This window comes from Nerophis ophidion, linkage group LG17, assembly GCF_033978795.1.
Source record: "Nerophis ophidion isolate RoL-2023_Sa linkage group LG17, RoL_Noph_v1.0, whole genome shotgun sequence".
NCBI lineage: Eukaryota > Metazoa > Chordata > Actinopteri > Syngnathiformes > Syngnathidae > Nerophis > Nerophis ophidion.
Window position 1 is genome coordinate 49,683,566 of NC_084627.1, and position 22,325 is coordinate 49,705,890.

The 22,325-nt window shown below is 37.0% G+C and overlaps 1 protein-coding gene across 2 annotated transcripts in view; it reads right to left on the bottom strand.

Moving 5' to 3' along the window:
* The window catches only part of onecut2 (one cut homeobox 2), a 58,464-nt gene that overhangs the window by 6,818 nt on the left and 29,321 nt on the right, over positions 1–22,325 (bottom strand). Inside the window, exon 2 of one of the 2 annotated variants that reach the window (XM_061877120.1) lies at positions 2,143–2,214. The exons of the other annotated variant lie outside the window; for it this stretch is intronic. Coding sequence (XP_061733104.1) covers positions 2,143–2,214 — 72 coding nt within the window. The remainder of the gene's footprint in view (positions 1–2,142; positions 2,215–22,325) is intronic. 2 annotated transcript variants of the gene reach the window in all.

Sequence of the window (22,325 nt, forward strand, 5' to 3'; positions counted from 1 at the left end):
ATGGGTATTGTGGCCTGGAATTGATATTGCAAACCTCTTGCAAGAACAACACAAATTCAAGCTGCAAGCAGCAATGGACGGGACCAAGTATTTATAGCCATCTTTTGTATTAAAGGCGGAATTGCAAACTTCCTGTTGATTTTAGCTAGGGGTTGTCAGTGTATGAAATGTAGGTCTAAGTGAGACTTACATAGAAGTTTTTGTTTCATGTGTCTTTGACATTCCTACTGGAAGTTAGAAGCAGTTTTGTCTGTTTTCTTCCTCGGGGGCGCTAGAGCGCAATTTTGAGTTTTAGAGTTTTTTTTTTTTTATTAGATTGCAATTTTTGCCAGTCCTGATATGTGTCCAATTTGGTGAGTTTTGAAGCATGTTAAGGGGGTCAAATTACAGCACCAAGAGGCAGTGGTATAATAAAGAATAATAATAACAATAATAAAACGCTAGAAATTCAATAGGGTCCTCTGTCCCTTTGGGACATATACATGATAACACAACCATTTTAAACCCAGTTAAAAGGCTTTACATTTAGCTGCTGCGTAATTTCCAATTGCATTAATTTGTTAAAATTATTATTAATCTACTTGCAAATTTACTGTTTGGACACATAAAATTGGTATGGTTGATACTAGAAAAATGGGTAATGATCCATTACCAAGTAGTTACAGAGGCAGTAATGAGCATGCTAATGCTAAACATTTTCAAGACCGGTGAATAATTGAATTTATGATCATAATTATAATCAAACAAAAACACAGAATTACAGTGTAACAATATCAGATATTCAAATCATTTCCATTTTATTGCAAAGGGTATTAAACTACTGTTATTGGCTCTTACTTTATGCATTTGTAAACATTAAGAGTGACAAAGGATTTTGTGATAACTAAGATACCAATTTAATCCCTGTAGTATCGACTATTAACTGATACTATATTTGATATCATTACTGTCGGCATTTTTATCGATCTGCCCACCCTTGTTCTAGTTTAGCGTTTTGCAATGTTTTTTTGGATACTCCTATCGGGGTGTTGTGCAGCATGTTTAGCTATTCCTTGTCCTCCAGTGATAACATACTTGTGAGAAACACTATTTGCTGCCATGAAGGCGAGGATTAGTGATTTATAACAGGAATGTGATGTTTCCGAGTCGGAAATCCATCTTCTTTACCTTTGTGAACATTATGAACAAATATTTTTAGTTTTTTCCGACTTACAATGTGTGTTAAAATCTTGAGCCGTCTTTTTGCCATACCTGCCGACAACTACGGTTTTCCCGTAATGAGTACGTTTTTGATAATCCAGTAGTAAAAACTATGGTTTTCCATTAAAATTAACTTAAAAATCGAAGCTACATAGCGAAGCAACTCCACGGGCAGGGGACAAAATCTATGGAAAAATCAATGATAAATGGTTGGTTTACGTATAAGAAAATCCATGATTGGTTGTTTGGTTTACTCTGACTCATGATTGGTTAAGATAAGGGCAAAACATTAGGGACAGGCCAATCAGAGGCAAGATAGGGCGAGTCATCGAACCAGGAAGGGAAATCACAACAGACATCCCGAATGACGACAAGAGAGTCGGAGAAGAGAAGAGGGAATATTCAAACGGACGATTTATATACTTTAAAAAAGTAGTGGAAGATGGCAGAAGGATTCTCTCTTAGATTTTTCTTTAAGCGATGTAGACAACTTTTTATATCCATATAGTGCAACATAGTTCTTATTTTTGGACAAACAATAACAAAATAGTATAACTTTTTTAGGCCTGTCAATCGATTAAAACAATCAGAATTATTTTTAAGAGTTTCATCTTGTCTTGTGATTAATCCAATGGGGTTTTTGCATACTCCTCAGACATATGAATTCTGTTACACATGACAGCACATCTGATACCGTGTAGGTACATGCACCCTATTTTGGAACCAGAGTCAGAACTGGTCAACTCAATTGTTTTGGGCGGCCACATTTCTAGAGAACTAAGGACCAGGTTCCGGACTAGTATTCTTCTTTTGTATATTCCTAAGAATATGCTGTTTTTAAGGACCTACTACACAAAAGATAGTCAAAGATCAACCATATGAAAGGGCTTTAGTGTTTTTTAGGAACCTGCTGCAAAAAAATGTTTCCAAGTTTTTTCTTACTGAACTGATGGGCCGGTCTGGTGTCATTATCGTCATCATTGGTCCCCTGGCCACCGGTCGAATAGCCCTGGTCTACAGGATGAAAGAAGTACCAGTTCCCTTAACCATGCTTCACATTTTGTCATTTAAATCTTTTTAGAAATCACATTGCTATAGAGATTACTGTAAATGTTTAACTACAAATTAAAATCCCAGTTGGAATCAAATATTTATGATTTTAGAGTGGCGATGACAAACTGAAATCTGCAAGAAAAACAACAAACTAAGGACAAACACTTGTTAATACGTAAACGGTAATAAATAATACTAATTGCCTGAAAAAGCACACTTTATGGAAATATGTGATGCAGCATTTTGTTTCCTTTGAACTCTGCATGTTGATGGAAACTGCTGTCGCCACAACATTGAGAGAAAAGCATGTAGAATTAATGGATGGAATACTTGAATGCAATTACATCATAGCTATTTACCAAATACCTAGTCTGAAATTTGATCTCGTTATATCCAAGTACCTCAGCCTTCCTATTAAAGGTCTATTCAGGTGTACTGAAGAGGAGGCTACAACGGATAGTCCAACCTCAGATTCAGGAGGAACAGTGTGGTTTTCATCCTGGTCGTAGAACTGTGGACCAGCTCTATGTTCTCTGCAGGGTCCTTGAGGGTTCATGGGAGTTTGCCCAACCAGTAGTACTTCCCCCACTGCCCAAAACATTCAGAAAGCAATGTTTGAAGTATTTAGAGTCTTAAAAAGATCAATAATGCAGGACACCATTGATTTTAATTATTATTTTTTAGTAATCACAGTGAAAATATAAATAAAATCCCAATAAATATATTCGGGATCCAAAAGGTGCCCCACTCAGAAAGTGATACATTTGTATTTTTTTTTACTTTCAACACTTAAGTTACAAAATCAACTTCAGATATATCTGCGGATTTTACATTTGAACTATTATTTTGTTTGTTTTATGCCCTTTTGTCAAAGAAAATGTCTGTTTTTGTATGGCAACCACACAAAATATGCAATATTTTTAATATTAAAACATTTTAAAGTGAAATATTTGTAGCCTTGAATAGGTCAATAATTCATTATAAGATAGATTTTTTTGATTTTTTTTTTTTAGAAATGGCAAAAAAAATAAAAATAACGAGACAAAAGGAAAAAAAACCCAGCCTGCATGGCAGCTTTGTGTCAACATTGCAACTTGTTCTAGTTAGATTTCACCTCATTCCACTTTTCTTAATTTTTGCAGTAGCATTTCCAGAATGTGTGGCGGGCTGGTAAACAATTTGCCGCAGGCCACAAACGGCCCCCGGGGCCACACTTTGGACACACCTGCTCTGAGGTGTCTGCACTTGTTTCTCAGTCAGGCCAGGAGGTGTAAGGGGATTTGATTTGATTAGCTCTTTGAATTAAGTATGCACAAGTCACAAGCCGACCAATCAATACAAATGATGTTTGAGGGCTCAATCGGGTGACAGGACTATTATGTAAGAGGAAGTTATCCCTGTAATACTCTTCCTCTTGCCTCTTTTCGCCTTTTTGTCACACTGTTCATGTTACCCCTCAAGTACAGCTTTGGAGCATCTCACACAAACACACGTATGCACAAACTCATTGGAAGTTTGTGTTGGACGTGACAACAAAATCAACATAATCTAAATACCATTCCGTCAGAGGTGGAGTTTTTTTTTTTTTAGGACTGAACAGTCCATACTGGGGGTCAGCAACCCGCGGCTCTCGAGCCACATCCGTTTTTTTAGTGGCTCCCTGGAGCATTTTTAAAACAGGATTGAAAATGGAAAATTTGGTGAAAATCGTTTTGTCCGACTGATTTCCGCGGTTCTTGAACTCACCATAGTGTGGACAGTTTGTTTACATGTCAAATCTTCCACTGCTACTTAGTCTCATTTTGTCCACCAAACGTTTCATACTGTGCGTGAATGCACAAAAGTGCGCTTTGTTGATGTTATTGACTTGTCCATCCATCCATCCATTTTCTACTGCTTATTCCCTTTGGGGCCGGGGGGGGGGCGCTGGTGCCTATCTCAGCTACAATCGGGCGGAAGGCAGTGTACACCTTGGACAAGTCGCCACCTCATCACCGCTATTATTGACCTGTGTGGAGTGCTAATCAGGCATATTTGGTCAGTGCATCATTATACCTCAATTGTAGGTATATTTGAGCTCATATATCTTCTACTTGTATCCTCTTTGGATATAACTTAGTTTTGCATGTTTTATGACACATTATCTGTATGTAAAATTGGCTGCATTTAAGATAGTTTGTTGTGTGTCATGTTGTTCCAGACCACAGCAAACATTACTTAGCTTGCCAATGATTTTAAAACATCTATTAAAAGAAGACAGCCTGCTGTTTCCTTCAACTTGGACTCACACATCTTTACCTTTGGCCATTAAAACTCAGTCATTTCCTGTCATCTCACCTTCTGAGTAGCCTCTGATTTGCTATTGGTTTCTAATGTTGTAAAAATGTGTAGAATAAATATGAAATAACATTTCTGTCAAAGATTTCCTTCAGCCTGCAACACATAATCATTTTGATAGTAAGCTATTATAACTAATATGTCATGTGTTGCCTTCATTATAAGATTTATATACAGCTTTTAATTTTTTTCAGCTCTGGACAGATTTGTTTTTTGGTCCAATAAGGTCTTGTGGGGGTCCCACATATCTGCGGTCCTCTTCAAAGTTTCTAATTTTCATCCCACTGAGTTGAGTTTTTCCTTGCCCTGATGTGGGATCTGAACCGAAGATGTTGTTGTGGCTTGTGCAGCCCTTTGAGACACTCGTGATTTAGGGCTATATAAATGTCAATGTCACGACGTGATGACCGTGCGCCATCACGTCCAAAGCAGTTTCATATCTTTTTTTTTTAATTCATTAGTGCCATGGTTCTTTTTTAGCAACGGTATGCGTACCTAAGTATGTATATATCTATTAGGGGTGTGAGAAAATATCGATTTCAAATATGAATCGCGATTCAGAATCGATTTTTTTTATTTATTTTTTTTTTTTTTTTATAAATACAATACACAGCAAGACCATAACAATGCAATCCAATTCCAAAAGCAAACCTGAGCCAGCAACACTCAGAACTGCAATAAACAGAGCAATTGAGAGGAGACACAAACACCACACAGAACAAAACAAAAATGAATATTATCAACAACAGTATCAATATTAGTTATCATTTCAGCATAGCAGTGATTAAAAATCCCTCATTGACATTATCATTAGACATTTATAAAAATAAACAAAAAGAACAATAGTGTCACAGTGGCTTACACTTGCATGGCATCTCATAAGCTGGACAACACACTGTGTCCAATGTTTTCACAAAGATAAAATAAGTCATATTTTTGGTTCCTTTAATAGTTAAAACAAATTTACATTATTGCAATCAGTTGATAAAACATTGTCCTTTACAATTATAAAAGCTTTTTTTTTTTAAAAATCTACTACTCTGCTAGCATGTCAGCAGACTGGGGTAGATCCTGCTGAAATCTATGTATTGAATGAATACACAATCCTTTTCAATCGGAAAAATATCGTTTTTGAATCGAGAATCGTGTTGAATTGAAAAAAAAAAAAAATAGATATATAATCGAATCGTGACTTGAAGAATCGATATTGAATCAAATCGTGGGACACCCAAAGATTCACAGCCCTAATATTTATGTATGTGTGTGTGTGTATGCATTTATAGAATAGAATAGAATGAACTTTATTGTCGTATTTGCATATAACGAGATTAAAGACTCCAATTTAAGGTGCGGTAGTGGGAACAAATATGGGGTGAAATAAATGACATAAGAGGTAATAAAGGAAAAACTAACAATTGAAATAAACAGACTACTATCCAATAAAAATAATAAGCAATTCTGTACAATATACAAAACACTATAGAAGTACAAAATACAAATACTGTACAATATGTGGTAATATGTGGTATGTACAATATGTGGTATGTATGTATAATGTGCATGTATGTACTGTGTTTATGTATGTGTATGTGTTTATGTATGTTTGTGGGAAAGAATGTGTATGTACGTTTGTAGGTTTAAAACCAATGTATATCCCTGATATAAGTGAGCAAAGTGTAGAAGTTCTCCTGTAAACAAACTTCAAACTTATCTCTGTTTGTTTATCTCCTGTTTCCTACGTAATTTATCTTCATAAAAAGAGCTCAGCAGCAGTTTTCCCCAGACAATATTTGGAAAAAAAAAAAAAAGTGCAGACACGTCTAAGTGTAAAAGCAGTGGCCTCACAATGTCTCAGCTCCACACACAAACACACACACACAAGTCACAGAAGAACAAGCACACTTCAGTGATTCAATCACTTTTTCCCCCACACTTTGATCGGGGTTACAGTGACGATCACATGTACAATTATATTATTCAACAGGAATTTAGCCGTCTGAGAAGAAGGGGGAGGGTGGCTGTTGATAATAAAGGGGAGGGCTATGTTCTCCAAAGGTGAGGCTGGGATCAATAAGGCAGGGTTGCTCTATCTTTCATCAGCTCTCTGCTGTGAATCAGAGTGCTGCTAAATGTGTCTCTAAGTTCAGACGGGATCCGCTGACAACATGGAGGCTCACTTGACTTTGCCGCCCTCATCTGGATTACACTAACAAACATTTTCCGCACTATAAGGCGCACCTAAGAACCTCCAATTTTCTCAAAAGCTGACTGCGCCTCATAATCTGGTGCGTCTTATACATGGACCAATATTGAGCCGCAACAGGTCTCGCAACTATGGTAACTACATTTGCCCCCGTGGAAGAAGTGCATGCTGGGATATATGACTGCGCCAGGTGTGTCGTTTCATTTCCATTCCTGTGTTTATGTAAAGAGCCCAAAATGGCTCCTTTTTAACAGACGCGCTTAAGACGCAGAGTTGAAACTCAAGACGATCAGTCACGCAGTAGAACACGGGAATACAGCAGCAGTTTAATTCGGACACTGAAAAAGAAGAATTTGAGGGATTCGTGCATGAGGAATAACTTAATAAAGTGAGCTTTACATGTTTACAAACTATGCTGTCACAAGTTGTTGGTGACAAACCCCAAGATGCAGAGAAGGTGGCAGGCATTGAATAGGAAAACATGAATTAATTAAATACTACAACAAGAACAAACAAAAGGAGCGCACGAAACGGATAACAAACTTGGCTATGAACAGAAACTAGCACAAAGGCTAACTGTGGACAACAAACAAAAACACTTACTGTGACACGACGGAACTATGGCAGAGTGAACAGAAGTAGACAAAGCTATAAGCGACAAGACAGGTAGTGGTGACATCGACACAACAAGAATCCAGCACTGACCTGGACAAAACAGGTTTAAATAAGAGTGGGCTGATTGACACCAGGTGTGGCCAGGTGTCAATCAGCCACAGCTGAGGGGACATAGCACTCAGGAAGACAAACAGGAAACTGAACCAAAATAAGAGTGCTGACAGGAACTAAAGACAGGAAATACTACACACACACACACAGAGGAAACACTAAAACACAACCAAACTGTCAGGGGCAAGCCAAACGTATGCAAAGAGCCCAAAATGGCTCTTATTAAGAGACAAGCTTGCGATGCAGAGTTTAAACTCAAGGCTCTTGTCCAGTAGAACACAGGATTAGAGCAACAGTTTAATTCAAACACTGATAAAGAAGAATTTGTGGATGAGGAATAACTTAATAAAGTGAGCTTTACATGTTTATTTTGTGTGTTGTGTAGTGTGACATAATGTCTCAGCAACGTTGAGTTATTTATATATTGTTATTGCTTTGCACTTTTTTTGAGTGTTTCCATATTGTGATTGCACTAACGTTTGATTGATCGTAACAGTATCAGACTGTTTTTTACGTGTTTATTGAATTGGGGAAAAGTTCCCCTCCACTATGTGATATATAAATGTTGCACTACATGTTATACGCGACTGCCCTCGTCGTTTGCCGTAAGCGGCAAGAACATGCCATGACCGCCCTTGATAAACGTGCGATGTAACAATAAACGGTATAATAATTTGCGATAAAATTGCAGATGGATAGTAATACCGTCTAATTTTTTAATTACCGAAACCCCGTCATTTATTAATGCATTTTAGGCAACAGGAAGTCAGGAACTGCGATGAGGTGGCGACTTGTCCAGGGTGTACCCCGCCTTCCGCCCGATTGTAGCTGAGATAGGCGCCAGCGCCCCCCGCGACCCCGAAAGGAAATAAGCGGTAGAAAATGGATGGAAGTCAGGAACATGCACATTAGCGTCTTTTGGCTTGATAATCATGGCAGACTAAGGACACGGACTTTGCTCGGGACATTTCTTCTCGGAGTAAACAGAGCCAAGCGCTTGGTTTGACGTCATTTTCCTCTCTCTTCTCGCCGTGCGTTGAAGAGAGTCCTGCTGTGTTTAGAAGGAGACATGACTGGTGTGGACAATATTGGAGACAGATGCACTTGTCTCCACACTAAAAGTATACAACAAAGGAGAAAACTATTTGATGTTTTGCAGCAGGTGATGTGTCGTGAACGTTGTCACAACTTGTTTATAAAGTCTTTTACTTTGCTGACTGGGATGTTCACTCTTCCTTTTATTTAACTGCAAACTGCATCAGTGTTCAAATAACATCAATACTAGCTCAAAAATGTTTTGTCATCTAATCGAACTGAACGAAGGCTGTGAAGATTGTGTATTCGATGTGAGAGGTGTCACTCTATATTTTTGTTGGCCAAACTATTGTACTGAACCAAGAGAAGAACAAAGCTTGTTTATTAGACTCAATCTTCATTAGCCAAACTGCTTTGTGTTTTATTTTAACATCAAAAAGTAAACACAAGGGTTATTTTTACATTACTTGTGTTTTTTTCATGTCACTAAGGTATTACTTTAAAAAACATTCATGTGACACATCATTTTGTTAATATTGTGTATAGTTAATTACTATTTGACATATTTCTGCTCAAACTCTTCACGGATCTGGCCCGATACAGCATCTACATGTACATATAAAGGTACACTACTTTACTATATAATTAAAACAAATACCTCCCTGTACAAAATTGTAAATAGAGATAAAGGCATCATGGAATTACAAAAAGCTGACAAGTTTATATTAATAATGAATAAAAACAATATATAAAATACATTTATTTATATATATATATATATATATATATATATATATAGGTCAAGGCAACACTTGCCTTGACCTTAAAAAGTTTAAAATCTGAGGCCTTGACATGCAATGTTTATATTTGTTAATACTGTTCATGACAGTGCTCCAAATGTTGGAAAATGTTCAAATGTGTTACCTTTGGACACACACACACACACACACACACTGCTGTGTTTGCACTTTACTACAATTTGGTCGACTTTATCCTTCTTGAAGCCAAAGTGTGCCTACACTACTGACACCAAGGGAACTTTTTTGAAAGACTTTTCTTGTGTTCTGCTTAAGTTGTAATGGTGGTTATTTATTATATAAATACATTTTGCATAAATGATGTTTTACAGACTATCTTTAAGCCGCTTTCAGTCCATCTCTTCAGGAGGTGCTGTTTTTTGGGCGGTCTTATTTACCTGCCTCCTCTTTGACTGAATTGTCCTCCTGGCATTTATTTGTAGTTTTTAGTGCTTCCGTACGTAGTCTACTGACAGATATAAGTTAGAACTACACGCTACTTTGTATTCAAAATGTCAACAGATGAGGATGCATGTATGAGTGAGTCTGGGTTATTATAGAAAAAAACCCTATGAAATAACCACCACAACAGAGTCTACCTTAATTTGAATGTCTAATTGTTTTAATTATTTTTCAATGATTTCCCCGCCCTAATACCGAGAACAATTATTTTTTGTTCCTTGTTCCTAGTTGGGTCGATACAGGAGGGGCGTGAAGACTCTAGACAAATTATACGGCATATAAGTATTTTTAATCCCGCTAACAGTCACATAATGATGACAGACAGCTGTTAACAGCACACCTAGAGCCTGATCTAAGATACCACATGCAAAACAGTGTGTGCAAACTATAAAATTGTGTGTACTATTAGTGGGCGTGTTGCATGGAATCTTCTAAGACTGACAATTTGTGCAGAACGCTTTATTAAAATGAGGTTTTTCTACGCTGCTTTCACCATAGAAACACTCATTTACTGCACATCCATGTTATCGGGCTCCTATCTGTGGTGTTTTGCAATGTTTTGTAACATCCCTGGGACATCCATGTACTGTGCCACTTTTGTGGACGTTTTAGAAACTGTACTGCAGTGCGATCTACAACGGAACCCACTTTTTTAGCCATTGAAGGTGTGCTCATGGAAGATGCTGGCGCTAGCTGGGCCGCAAGAAAAGATTGCTTTCAAAAAATGTTGCATACTCCTCAGCATGTCTAGTTGTATAATGACATTTCAAATTGTATTCCTTTTGCACCGCAACTTTCTCTGTGCAAATAAGACACGTCGGGGTTCTCCTGTGCTCAACTAAGAAATATTGCATCTCCCACTTTTACTGGAATTGTCTTTGCTCATCACAAACCTTTCTCTTCACTGCAGGCTTTGAAAAATAGATGTTTGCGGTTGTGGAATATATTTGTATTTAGTCCACGCACGGAGAATAATGTTATTTCCGCAATGTGTGTGTCGTTCCGCTTTTCCCTACAGCAACACGGCGGTCAGCAGACAATAGCCGGCATAACGAGCGCAAAAAAAGTGAGGGCTCCTGTAGTGTTATCTGGCGTCATATAGAAATATATGTAGTGTTCATCGTGTGAGGCAATGCAAATTAAACAATAAAAAAACAGTTTGAATTGGTCCAGGTTATCGGGGACTGTTATTACTGCCGGACAGGTGTCGCGGTGTGACCGCAGCCAGGCACGTAAGAAAACCCTGGTCTCCATGGCAACGTCTCTGTCGCTTTCACTCATTTGCCGCTTTCCCACTAATGCAGGGGTAGGCAACCCAGAACGTTGAAAGAGCCATTTTGCAACCAAATAACACAACGCCGTCAAGCACCATTCATATAAAACTTGCGGGCCACACTAACATTAAACTTTCATATTAAGGTGGGGGCCACAAAATAATGTCTCACGGGCCATGTGTCAGAGACCCCTCCTTTAAGGAGTTATGCAGATCCTAAATAAATCTCAATGGAACATTTAAAGTGTTGGTGTTTGCTGGCAGTGAACACGCATGTCTTCTGTGTCTTGTAATGGCCACTATTACGTATTTTACAATGTACCGCTTTTATCCATCCATCCATCCATCCATTTCCTACTCCAGCGACCCCCTTTTGGACAAGTCGCCACCTCATCGCAGGGCCGCACTGCTTTTATATTTCCTGTATTTTATATTATTACTTTGAACTATTTTATATTAAAATTTTTTATCCTGTAAAGCGTCTTTGAGTACTCTGAAAGGCGCTATACCAAATAAAATGTATTATTATTATGACTGCCATCTACTGGTCACACTTATCATTACACCGTGTAACAAAATAAAATTGCTTCGAGGTCGGTAAGCACAACCAGAATTATGCCGTACATTAGGTTATAAGGCGCACTGTTGGTTTTTGAGAAAAATGAAAGGATTTTGAGTTTGGAATATACGGTAGCTGATAATTAAGGATGTCAAATATTAGAAAATGATGCAGTTACAAAAATAGTCACTGTCAAATGAATAAGTCTCTAAAAATAATCAATGATAAATTCAATCAGATCTGCAAGCATGAACGGAACAATAAGCAAAAACGTACAACTTTTATTATAATTTACTCCTTTTTTTTCTGAGCTCATCGCCATTCCCGCTACGCATCGTCGTTTCCTCTTCCCTTGACTCATTATTTTGCTCTTAAAAAGCTTGCCTTTCGTGTTTCTCTGCATCTATCATCTTTTGTCTCTCACTCATTTTTGCTTTCATCATCACTCTTTTGTCTCCATTATCTCGCCGCTCCATTGTCTTTCTTCCATCCTGGTTCCTCCTGCTCTACACCTATAGCTGCTTGCATCAGTCTCCGCTACCTCTTGCTCATCTTTCCGCTCCTCCTATCTTTTTTTTGACTTGCTTCATTCCTCTTTTTTTTTTCCTTTCACCATGGCTCCCCTCCTCTTGCACTCTGTATCATTTTTTTATTGCACCATTACCACTTAGGCCTGGTATCCATTACACTCAGGGCATATAAGTGCAGTGTAAGTAGTAAAGTCGTCCTTCAACATACATTTCAGCGCTGCAGTGTGGCGCCACGTCAAAACACTTCAACAGGAGGTCCAGCGGAAAACAATTCAGTACTGTTTACCTCCCAAAATAATCGAAATTGTTAATTGTCATTTCATTCCGTTCGACCAATTTGAAGGCGACACCATTGCTGGAGTTGGGAAGTTGTCCAGTTTAGGATGACTGTTATTGTAAAGTCAAATGCTAAAGTCCTCCTTTGGGAAAAATATTCTGCTCATTTTCCAGGGAGTTATCATGTAAGACCTTTTATGTGTATTATGCATTTCTCTTCTGTCACTTATTCCAAAATGACAGCTAAGTTTGGGGGAAATACCGGGTAAATAATACAACATACCGTATGTGGAGGGAGATGTGGCCAGTGCGGCCTGCGGGAGCAAAGGTCACCGCCTCTGTCCATGGTGCTGAGGACAGAGCACCATCAGCTGCTCACAGCGAGACACAGCTGGCCGGTGATTAGATTGCACAGGTGGTACGTATTATTGTAATTATTTGTTGTCTTTAACAGTAAGCAGCAGGAGAGGAGAGAGGATACGGACGTGGCTGAAAAGTCGCGTCCTTCAGGAGAGAAAACTTTTGTTAAAAACCTATGTTTATTAAAACCTTGTTAAAACCTGAACGCCTGTCAGCTCCGTGTCTGACAGTGGAGCTGCTCGGAGGTAACTTCCACACCGTATTTTCCGGACTATAAGGCGCAGTTAAAATACTTTTTTTCCCCTCAAAACTTGACAGTGCACCTTCTAGCCCGGTACGGAATAATTTTGGTTTTGCTTACCGACCTTGAAGCTATTTTATTTGGTACATGGTGAAATGATAACTGTGACCAGCAGATGGCAGTCAAACATAAAAGATATGTGTAGGTATAGTAATATATGTAATATAGAACATTACACACGCCGCTCATGGGACATTCATCCTCCGCTTTTGCCATTTCTAATATAAAGTAGTGTAAAGTTCTTATATCTGTCAGTAAACTCGCCCGGAAAGCGCTAAAACATAACGGTGTTAGTGAGTTTACATAATTCAACCAAGGATCTTTAGTTATTAGAGAGTTCCAGTCGGACGGTATTTCACTCGACACATTGTCGTTTTCCGGATGATGAGCTGCTGCTCCGTAGTTGATTTAAGTAAAGTCTGTGTCAGAAAAATTGTATGTAAATTATCCAAAAACTTTCCGTTCTCTTAGTTCCCAATGAACAGACAAGAGGCTCTCTTTGTTGTATCAAGCCAAAGCTCGATCGATGATCGGGTGTTAATGTGACCAAAAACAATGTTTGTGTACATACCCCCTATTCCTTTAGAAACAGCTGGTGTTATGTAAACAGGTAAAGTCCAAATAAAAAGAGGTGGCGTACAATCTTTTGCCAGAGCGTGCTGGAAACTGTACAAGAGTACAGACCAGACGTTTCTCCTCAATTGAGCCAAATTTAATTCTGTGTCTGCTTGTGTTGTGAACGACATCAACAATGTAACATCAATGTACACACAATCGCTTCGACAGGTCAAGCTCAGAACAACAGCGCCCCCCCCCCCCCCCCCCCTTCCCCTCACAATAACAGAGCTGTGCGCAACATCCCGTCTGACGGCACTAAAAAAATAAAGGATCTAAGTACCTTAAAATAAAAACAATGTGCTTATTTATACGTTTACAAAACTATTAGAATTTGACTTTAAATACTGGTCAAAAGTGTCCAAAGATGTACAGTATTGTGCCAATATATGAGGGGTTTTGCATTTAATTAAATTGTATATATGACACAAAAACTACACACTCTGTGATGCTAAAATAAAAATAAAAATAAAAAATAAATAAATCAAATACATTTAAAAGGTAAAAAAAAGTAATAAAAAAATATAAAACTGATTTTTTATATTACTGTTTAAATGTATTTTTGCTACTATTATTAGTATTTTTACTTGTTTATTTGTTACTAATTTATATATTTTTTTACTATACCCTAAATTTGCATTTTGGTGATACAATAAATACTGATACAAATGAATGAATAATCATGTTATTAATCGTGATTTCAATATCAAAATAAACATGATTTAATTTTTGCAATAATCAGCCCAAACGTGTCCTTAATTCTACAATATTGAAGTCCACAACACGGTATTCGTATCAAATAATTATAGTTGCATTTTCTCTACAAGATTACAAGAAGATAATTAGAAAGTATCCAGTAACAAACGTATCCGCATTATTCAACTTACAACATGACAAACTTAATATTTGTGGCCGCTAAGTTCATAGTAACTACTTAGATGACCATAGTAACTAATTAGATGACCACAGTAACTAATTAGATGACCATAGTAACTCATTAGATGACCATAGTAACTAATTTGATGACCATAGTAACTAATTTGATGACCATAGTAACTAATTAGATGACCATAGTAACTAATTAGATGACCATAGTAACTAATTAGACCATAGTAACTAATTAGATGATCATAGTAACTAATTACATTACTATAGTAACTAATTAGATGACCATAGTAACTAATTAGAGGACCATAGTAACTAATTAGAGGACCATTGTAACTATTTAGATGACCATAGTAACTAATTAGATGACCATAGTAACTAATTAGATGACCATAGTAACTAATTAGATGACCACAGTAACTAATTAGATGACCATTGTAACTATTTAGATGACCATAGTAACTAATTTGATGACCATAGTAACTAATTAGATGACCATAGTAACTAATTAGATGGCCATAGTAACTCATTAGATGACAATAGTAATTATATTACTATAGTAACTATTTAGATGACCATAGTAACTAATTAGATTACTATAGTAACTAATTAGATGACCATAGTAACTAATTAGATGACCATAGTAACTAATTAGATGACAATAGTAATTATATTACTATAGTAACTATTTAGATGACCATAGTAACTAATTAGATTACTATAGTAACTAATTTGATGACCATAGTAACTAATTAGATGACCATAGTAACTCATTAGATGAGCATAGTAACTAATTAGATTACTATAGTAACTAATTTGATGACCATAGTAACTAATTAGATGACCATAGTAACTCATTAGATGAGCATAGTAACTAATTAGATTACTATAGTAACTAATTAGATGACCATAGTAACTAATTAGATGAGCATAGTAACTAATTAGATTACTATAGTAACTAATTAGATGACCATAGTAACTAATTTGATGACCATAGTAACTAATTAGATGAGCATAGTAACTAATTAGATGACCATAGTAACTAATTAGATGACCATAGTAACTAATTAGATGACCATAGTAACTAATTAGATGAGCATAGTAACTAATTAGATTACTATAGTAACTAATTAGATGACCATAGTAACTAATTAGATGACCATAGTAACTAATTATATCATGCAAAAGCGCAGATACCAACCATTGACATATTTTGTATAGTTCAAGATCCACGGCCATTATAAAACATGAGTGCACATCATCATAGCAGCAACACTTTCCATCTTAAAGAGCTAATTAAATTATTTGGTAATGTCCGGCAAGCCAGATTGAACGACCCCCGGGCCTTAATTAGCCCAGGTCCGCTCTATAGAGATCAACTATTTCAATCAATCAATGTTAGAAAGCCCTAAAGCAGGAGTGTCTCAAAGGGCTGCATAAAACCACAACGGCATCCTCGGCTCAGATCCTACATCAGGGCAAGGAAAAACTCAACCCAATGGGAAATTGAGAAACCTTTTTTAGGGTTCATTTCTATGTATTTCTTACTGCTCTGTTTAAAACATTGCTAACCACATGACAGTCTGGCACATTATTAACCGAGCTTATCTTAAATATCTCCCCAAAAATATTTGGGAATATCCGGTGGGCCTTACTTTTCCCAGGTCTGCTGTAAGAGAACAAAATGACGAAAAAGCAAAGCGCAGTGAATACTTTCCAGATGCACTGTACATCCAGGTTAGTGTTTTTCATACCATTGTTCTCTGTTAGAGTATTTTCACTTGATCAACTCATTGCTAGCATTCCACACTACAAAATGATCATAATAATACGTATGATGCATGCTGATATTATACGGGATCGATATCGGTATCAGAAAATAGTCGTATCTTATTGTGTTATCACACTCCAGATTTGACACTCGATACAGCAATGTGCACTTACTATCACGCCACTTAAACTGATTCTAACTATATTTTCCAAACATACACGCACACATACATACTTTACAGTAGTACATAAAGAAATGCAATCATTTAGCACTTAGCAATGAGCACTACACAGTACACTTGTGTGTGTGTGTGTGTGTGTGTGTGTGTGTGTGTGTGTGTTTAATGCACTGTGATCTTTCCATTTTGCCAACCGGAAATGGAACACAAGACTAAAGATGCTCTCGCTGTCTCCGTTTGTCTCGTCGTGCTGGGAAAGAAAAACACCAAAAATGTCGGCTAGTATTAATAAATACTGTAAATGGCTTAGACCAGGGGTGTCCAAACTTTTTCCACAGAGGGCCGCACACGGAAATATTCAAGCATGTGGGGGACATTTTGATATTTTTCATTTTCAAACCAAAACAAAATATATGGATTTTTGTTTTTAAATCTTTAGGGCTCCTGGGGAGCATAGAGGGTCTCAGTCAATAAAATGTAAAAAATAAGTCAAATTATTATTATTTTTGATTTAATGCTTACAGTAAGTCTCTATATCAACTTGAGGTTGATATAAAGTAAAACAAATAAGGTTTTATGCCTTTTCTGTCAAAGACAACATTGTTTTTTATAGTAAAACTGAAATATGCAGTATTTAGATGGATAGTACTTTATTGATTCATTCAGGAGAGTTCCTTTATTCAGCAATTAAAACCCTCAAAGATCAATAATGCAGGACACCATTGATTTTAATTATTTAATATTTTTGAGTAATCACAGTGAAAAGTTAAATAAAATCCTACTAAATATATTTGACATCCGAAAGGTTCCCCACTCATAAAGTGATGCATTTTTACTATTATTTTTTTTTACTTTTAACACTTACATTTCAAGCTCAATTTCCAATACATCTGTCAATTTTAAGTTTAAACTGTTATTTTTTTTTTTCTGTTCTTTTGTCAAAACTGTGATGTTTTTATATGGCAACCACACAACATATGCAATATGTTTTTCACATAAAACATTTTAAAGTGATAATTTTTAAGCAATAATTCATTATAACAGATTTTTTTGTCTTTTTTTTAGCAATGGAAAAAAACAAAAAAAAAAACAAAAGGAACAAAAAAACTGTCTGCATGGCACCTTTGTGTCAACATTGCCACTTTTTCTCATTAGATTTCACCTCATTCCACTTTTTTTAATTTTTGCAATGCCATCAATTTTGCAATTTTTGCAGAATGTGTGGCGATTAGCTGCGGGCCACAAATGGCCCCCGGGCCGCACTTTGGACACTCCTGGGTTAGACCTACAATGTTTGAATTTTTTCATATGTATTAAGTGTAGAAAAGTGATGTCTAAATAGCTGATGACTTAGGTGGCACATTGCATGTAAATACTCAAAATAAACAAGACAACATCTGGGATGTACTCCATTGTTGTGTCATGTTCTTCTCTATTGATGGCTTCTACTTCTTCACCCCGCATTATTACGCACATCCCAAGGTGGAAACACAAATCAAATTAGGCTTCGTGCTTACAAAATGTATGGTTATAAACCTGGCTGGGTGGAAAGGTGCCAGTATATTATGTCTATTCATTGTTTAGCTGGTTACCCTCCTTTGTTAAACGGACACACTCCCATGGAAACTAGTTTGGAGATCAATGCCACACACACACTGACTGTCCTGCTGCAGGAAATACTCGCAGGAGCACTAAAAGTTTAATCACCCGTCGCTTGAAGGCGTTTTTAATGTAAAGAAAAATATGGAATTACATCAGCGCTATTCAATACACTTAGCAGCTGAAGCACTTAATCATTAATGTAACTGATTGGAGATCAATATAAGCACACAATTAAGGGTGTAAATGTGCTTGGCAGTGTTTCTGGAATTGTGTGCACACACAATGTAATGTGTTGTTGTTTTTTTAGGGCCAAATGTAGAGTATTTAATTGTTCCGTATTAGAGCATGTGTGTATGCATCGCCCACTATTTAGCAGGAGATACAGGATGACCAATCACGGGTTCTGATGGACCTGTGATGTCACTGAGCCGATGAGGAAATGACCTTTAATGTTATCCACCTCACTTAGTCACACTTTTCCTGTTTATTGTGTGAATGCTCCAAAGATTTCCTGCATATGTTTTTTTTCTACACCAAAATGCATCTATTTATTAAACTTCTTCTTCTTCTTCTTCTTCAGATTTTGGCACGCTCTACCTTCCACATTTTTCACCTAACTTCAAACTGTTCAGCCTATTCAGGAATCGCGGGCTTTCCCTCAACCAATTCCAAAAATCCCCAGATTTCCCAGAATTCCATGTTTTCCTGGACATTTTTTCCCATTCAAAATTAATTGGCCATTTTTCAAACTTCCACATTTTTCAACCGATTCAAACCATTCAACCTTCAATATATTCCACTCATCCTGGACTTTCAAACCGTCATCTGTCACTCCAAGTTGAAAAAATGTCTAGGAATTTCCAGAATTCCCTTTTTTTTAGTCGACTAGTCCTTCCACATTTTTCAACCGTTCCACCGTCCAAACATTCCACTTAATCAGGATAAAAAACAAAGTTGTTTTTTTAACTGTAGAAATTTCCTTTTTTCCCGAAATTCCTGTAATTCCTTAATACCATTCATTTCTCAATTAAGAATAGAATAGAATGGACTTAATTGTCATATTTGCATATAACAAGATTAAGGACTCCAACTTAAGGTGCGGTAGTGGGAACAAATACGGGGTCAAAATAAATTGCACAATAGGTTATAAAGAAAAGAAAACAAGAATTGAAATAAACAGACTATTATCCAAAATAAATAATAAGCAAACCTGTACAATATACAAAATACTGTACAATATACAGAGCAAGACAAGAGTACCGAAGTAATAAATAACATTAACAAAAATGTTACTTCAACATTTTTAGACAGATTTGAAAAATTCCAACACCAAAGTTCTCATTCAGAACACTCAAGTCATCAAACTGTTCAGGAATCGGAGGCTTTCCCCCCCTTGACAAATTCCTAAAATTCCCAGATTTCCGGGATATTTTTACCATTCAAAATGAATTGGCTTTTTTTTTCAAACTTCCACATTTTTCAAACAATTCAAACCATCCCACCTTCAACACATTCCACCTCCCTGGAAATTTAAACAAACATTTTTCCAAGTTAAAAAAAAAATAAATCCTGGATTTTCCAGAATTTTTGGTTTTCCAAAGCCCTATTTCCATTCTTTTTCGTGGCGACGACTCCTTCCACATTTTTCAACGCATTCCATCCGTTCCACCATCAAAACATTCCTCTTAATTAGGACAAAAACTCAATTGTATTTTGAACTGGAAAAATTCCCGGTTTTCCTGAAATTCCAGGGATTCCATAATACCATTTCTCAATTCAACTTATAACTACTTGAACATTTCTTGACCGATTTTGAAAATCCCAACGCTATGTCAACTTATTCAGACCATTCAAGTTTTTTTCAGCATTTTCAAAAAAAAAATCAGCTCTTCCCACTATTCCCAAATTTTGGGGAAAATCCCGTTGAAATCAACAGGACATTCTTCAAAGTTCCACAACTCTCACATTTTCATCTGATTCAAACTGTTCCAACCTCAAAATATTTAGCCTGTTTGGGAATTGTGTGCGCTACTTCAACAATTCTAAAAAAACTCCAGGATTTCAGTCCAACTTTAGCATTGGAGCATTCACATCTCGTTGTCGATTGCATTCCAACAACTGATGTGTATGTAAACAGAATATTGCAACACTATATTAAAACTTTTGCAAATGTACAAATTCCTCGCTGTGTTTAATAATACATCCTAGACTCTAAATGTGTCAGCTGACATGTAGTTTAGTAGAGAATTAAACATTTCCGCCAAGAGCAGAGGATGCTGGATAATGTCATACAATGTGTATCAGTATGATATTGTGTTATATTACACATCATCATGTGTAATATAACACACACAATATATATGAATGTAGCTGGAACACAAATTATTGACATTAGGCATAATAGACATGTATTTTTCCGACTATAAGGCGTACTTAAAATCGACGTTGCGCCTTATAACCAGGTGCGCCTAATGTACGGAATAATTCTGGTTGTGCTTACCGACCTCGAAGCAAATTTATTTGGTACACGGTGTAATGATAGGTGTGACCAGTAGATGGTAGTCACACATAAGAGATACATGTAGACTGCAATATGACGCCAGTAAACAACACCAAAACTTGAAATGTTCGATTGAAAATAAAGAACATTACACACGGCACTCAAAAATCTGCTCCTAGTCCAGACCTGTCCTGGCAAACAGTTTCTACAGCACGTATACGACAATGAATATTGTACATCACAGCTGGATTAGTCACCAACTTTAGCCAGTCTGGTGTGGACGTGTACATTTTTAAAGGGCTGTTAAAGAGGACATGTTCTTATGTACATATTTCCTTTTTCAAAAAAAAAGAAAGTTTACATCCTACTTAAGTTAATGGGTGAGAAATAATTCAAGTTAAGAACCTGGTTGTTGTGATCCGATGGTCAAATCATCACCATATTGTTATTTTTGTTCCATTTTTATATCACTCTGCGGTTTAACATGCTTAGTTCCTGTTTTGTTCGTTTCCATGGTGAATGAATGAATGAATGGTTTATTTTGAGCCATGCAAACAAAACAAGAGAATGACATAAAATACAAAAGAAATATATAAATACATTATTTTTACACCTACATTGAAAACATTACATGTGCCTAGTCTTTTGTGGATGTCAAGATTGGCTCAAAAGGGAGTGGGAAGAAGTCAATGTTACGTCTCGCCTCGACTACTGTAACGTATTATTTTCGGGTCTCCCCATGTCTAGCATTAAAAGATTACAGTTGGTACAAAATGCGGCTGCTAGACTTTTGACAAGAACAAGAAAGTTTGATCACATTACGCCTGTACTGTATATACCTTTATACATACATATATACATACATATATACCTATACTGTATATACCTTTATATACATATATACATACATATATACCTATACTGGCTCACCTGCACTGGCTTCCTGTGCACTTAAGATGTGACTTTAAGGTTTTACTACTTAGGTATAAAATACTACACGGTCTAGCTCCAGCCTATCTTGCAGATTGTATTGTACCATATGTCCCGGCAAGAAATCTGCGTTCAAAGGACTCCGGCTTATTAGTGATTCCCAAAGCCCAAAAAAAGTCTGCGGGCTATAGAGCGTTTTCCGTTCGGGCTCCAGTACTCTGGAATGCCCTCCCGGTAACAGTTCGCGATGCCACCTCAGTAGAAGCATTTAAGTCTCACCTTAAAACTCATTTGTATAATCTAGCCTTTAAATAGACTCCCTTTTTAGACCAGTTGATCTGCCGTTTCTTTTCTTTTTCTTCTATGTCCCTCTGTGTATCGGCTGGGGACATCTCTGCGCTGCTGGTCCGCTACCCTTGGGATGGTTTCCTGCTGGCTCCGCTGTGAACGGGACTCTCGCTGCTGTGTTTGGACTGGACTCTCGCGACTGTGTTTGATCCATTATGGATTGAACTTTCACAGTATCATGTTAGACCCGCTCGACATCCATTGCTTTCCTCCTCTCTAAGGTTCTCATAGTCATCATTGTCACCGACGTCCCACTGGGTCATTATTGTCACCAATGTCCCACTGGGTGTGAGTTTTCCTTGCCCTTATGTGGGCCTACCGAGGATGTCGTGGTGGTTTGTGCAGCCCTTTGAGACACTAGTGATTTAGGGCTATATAAGTAAA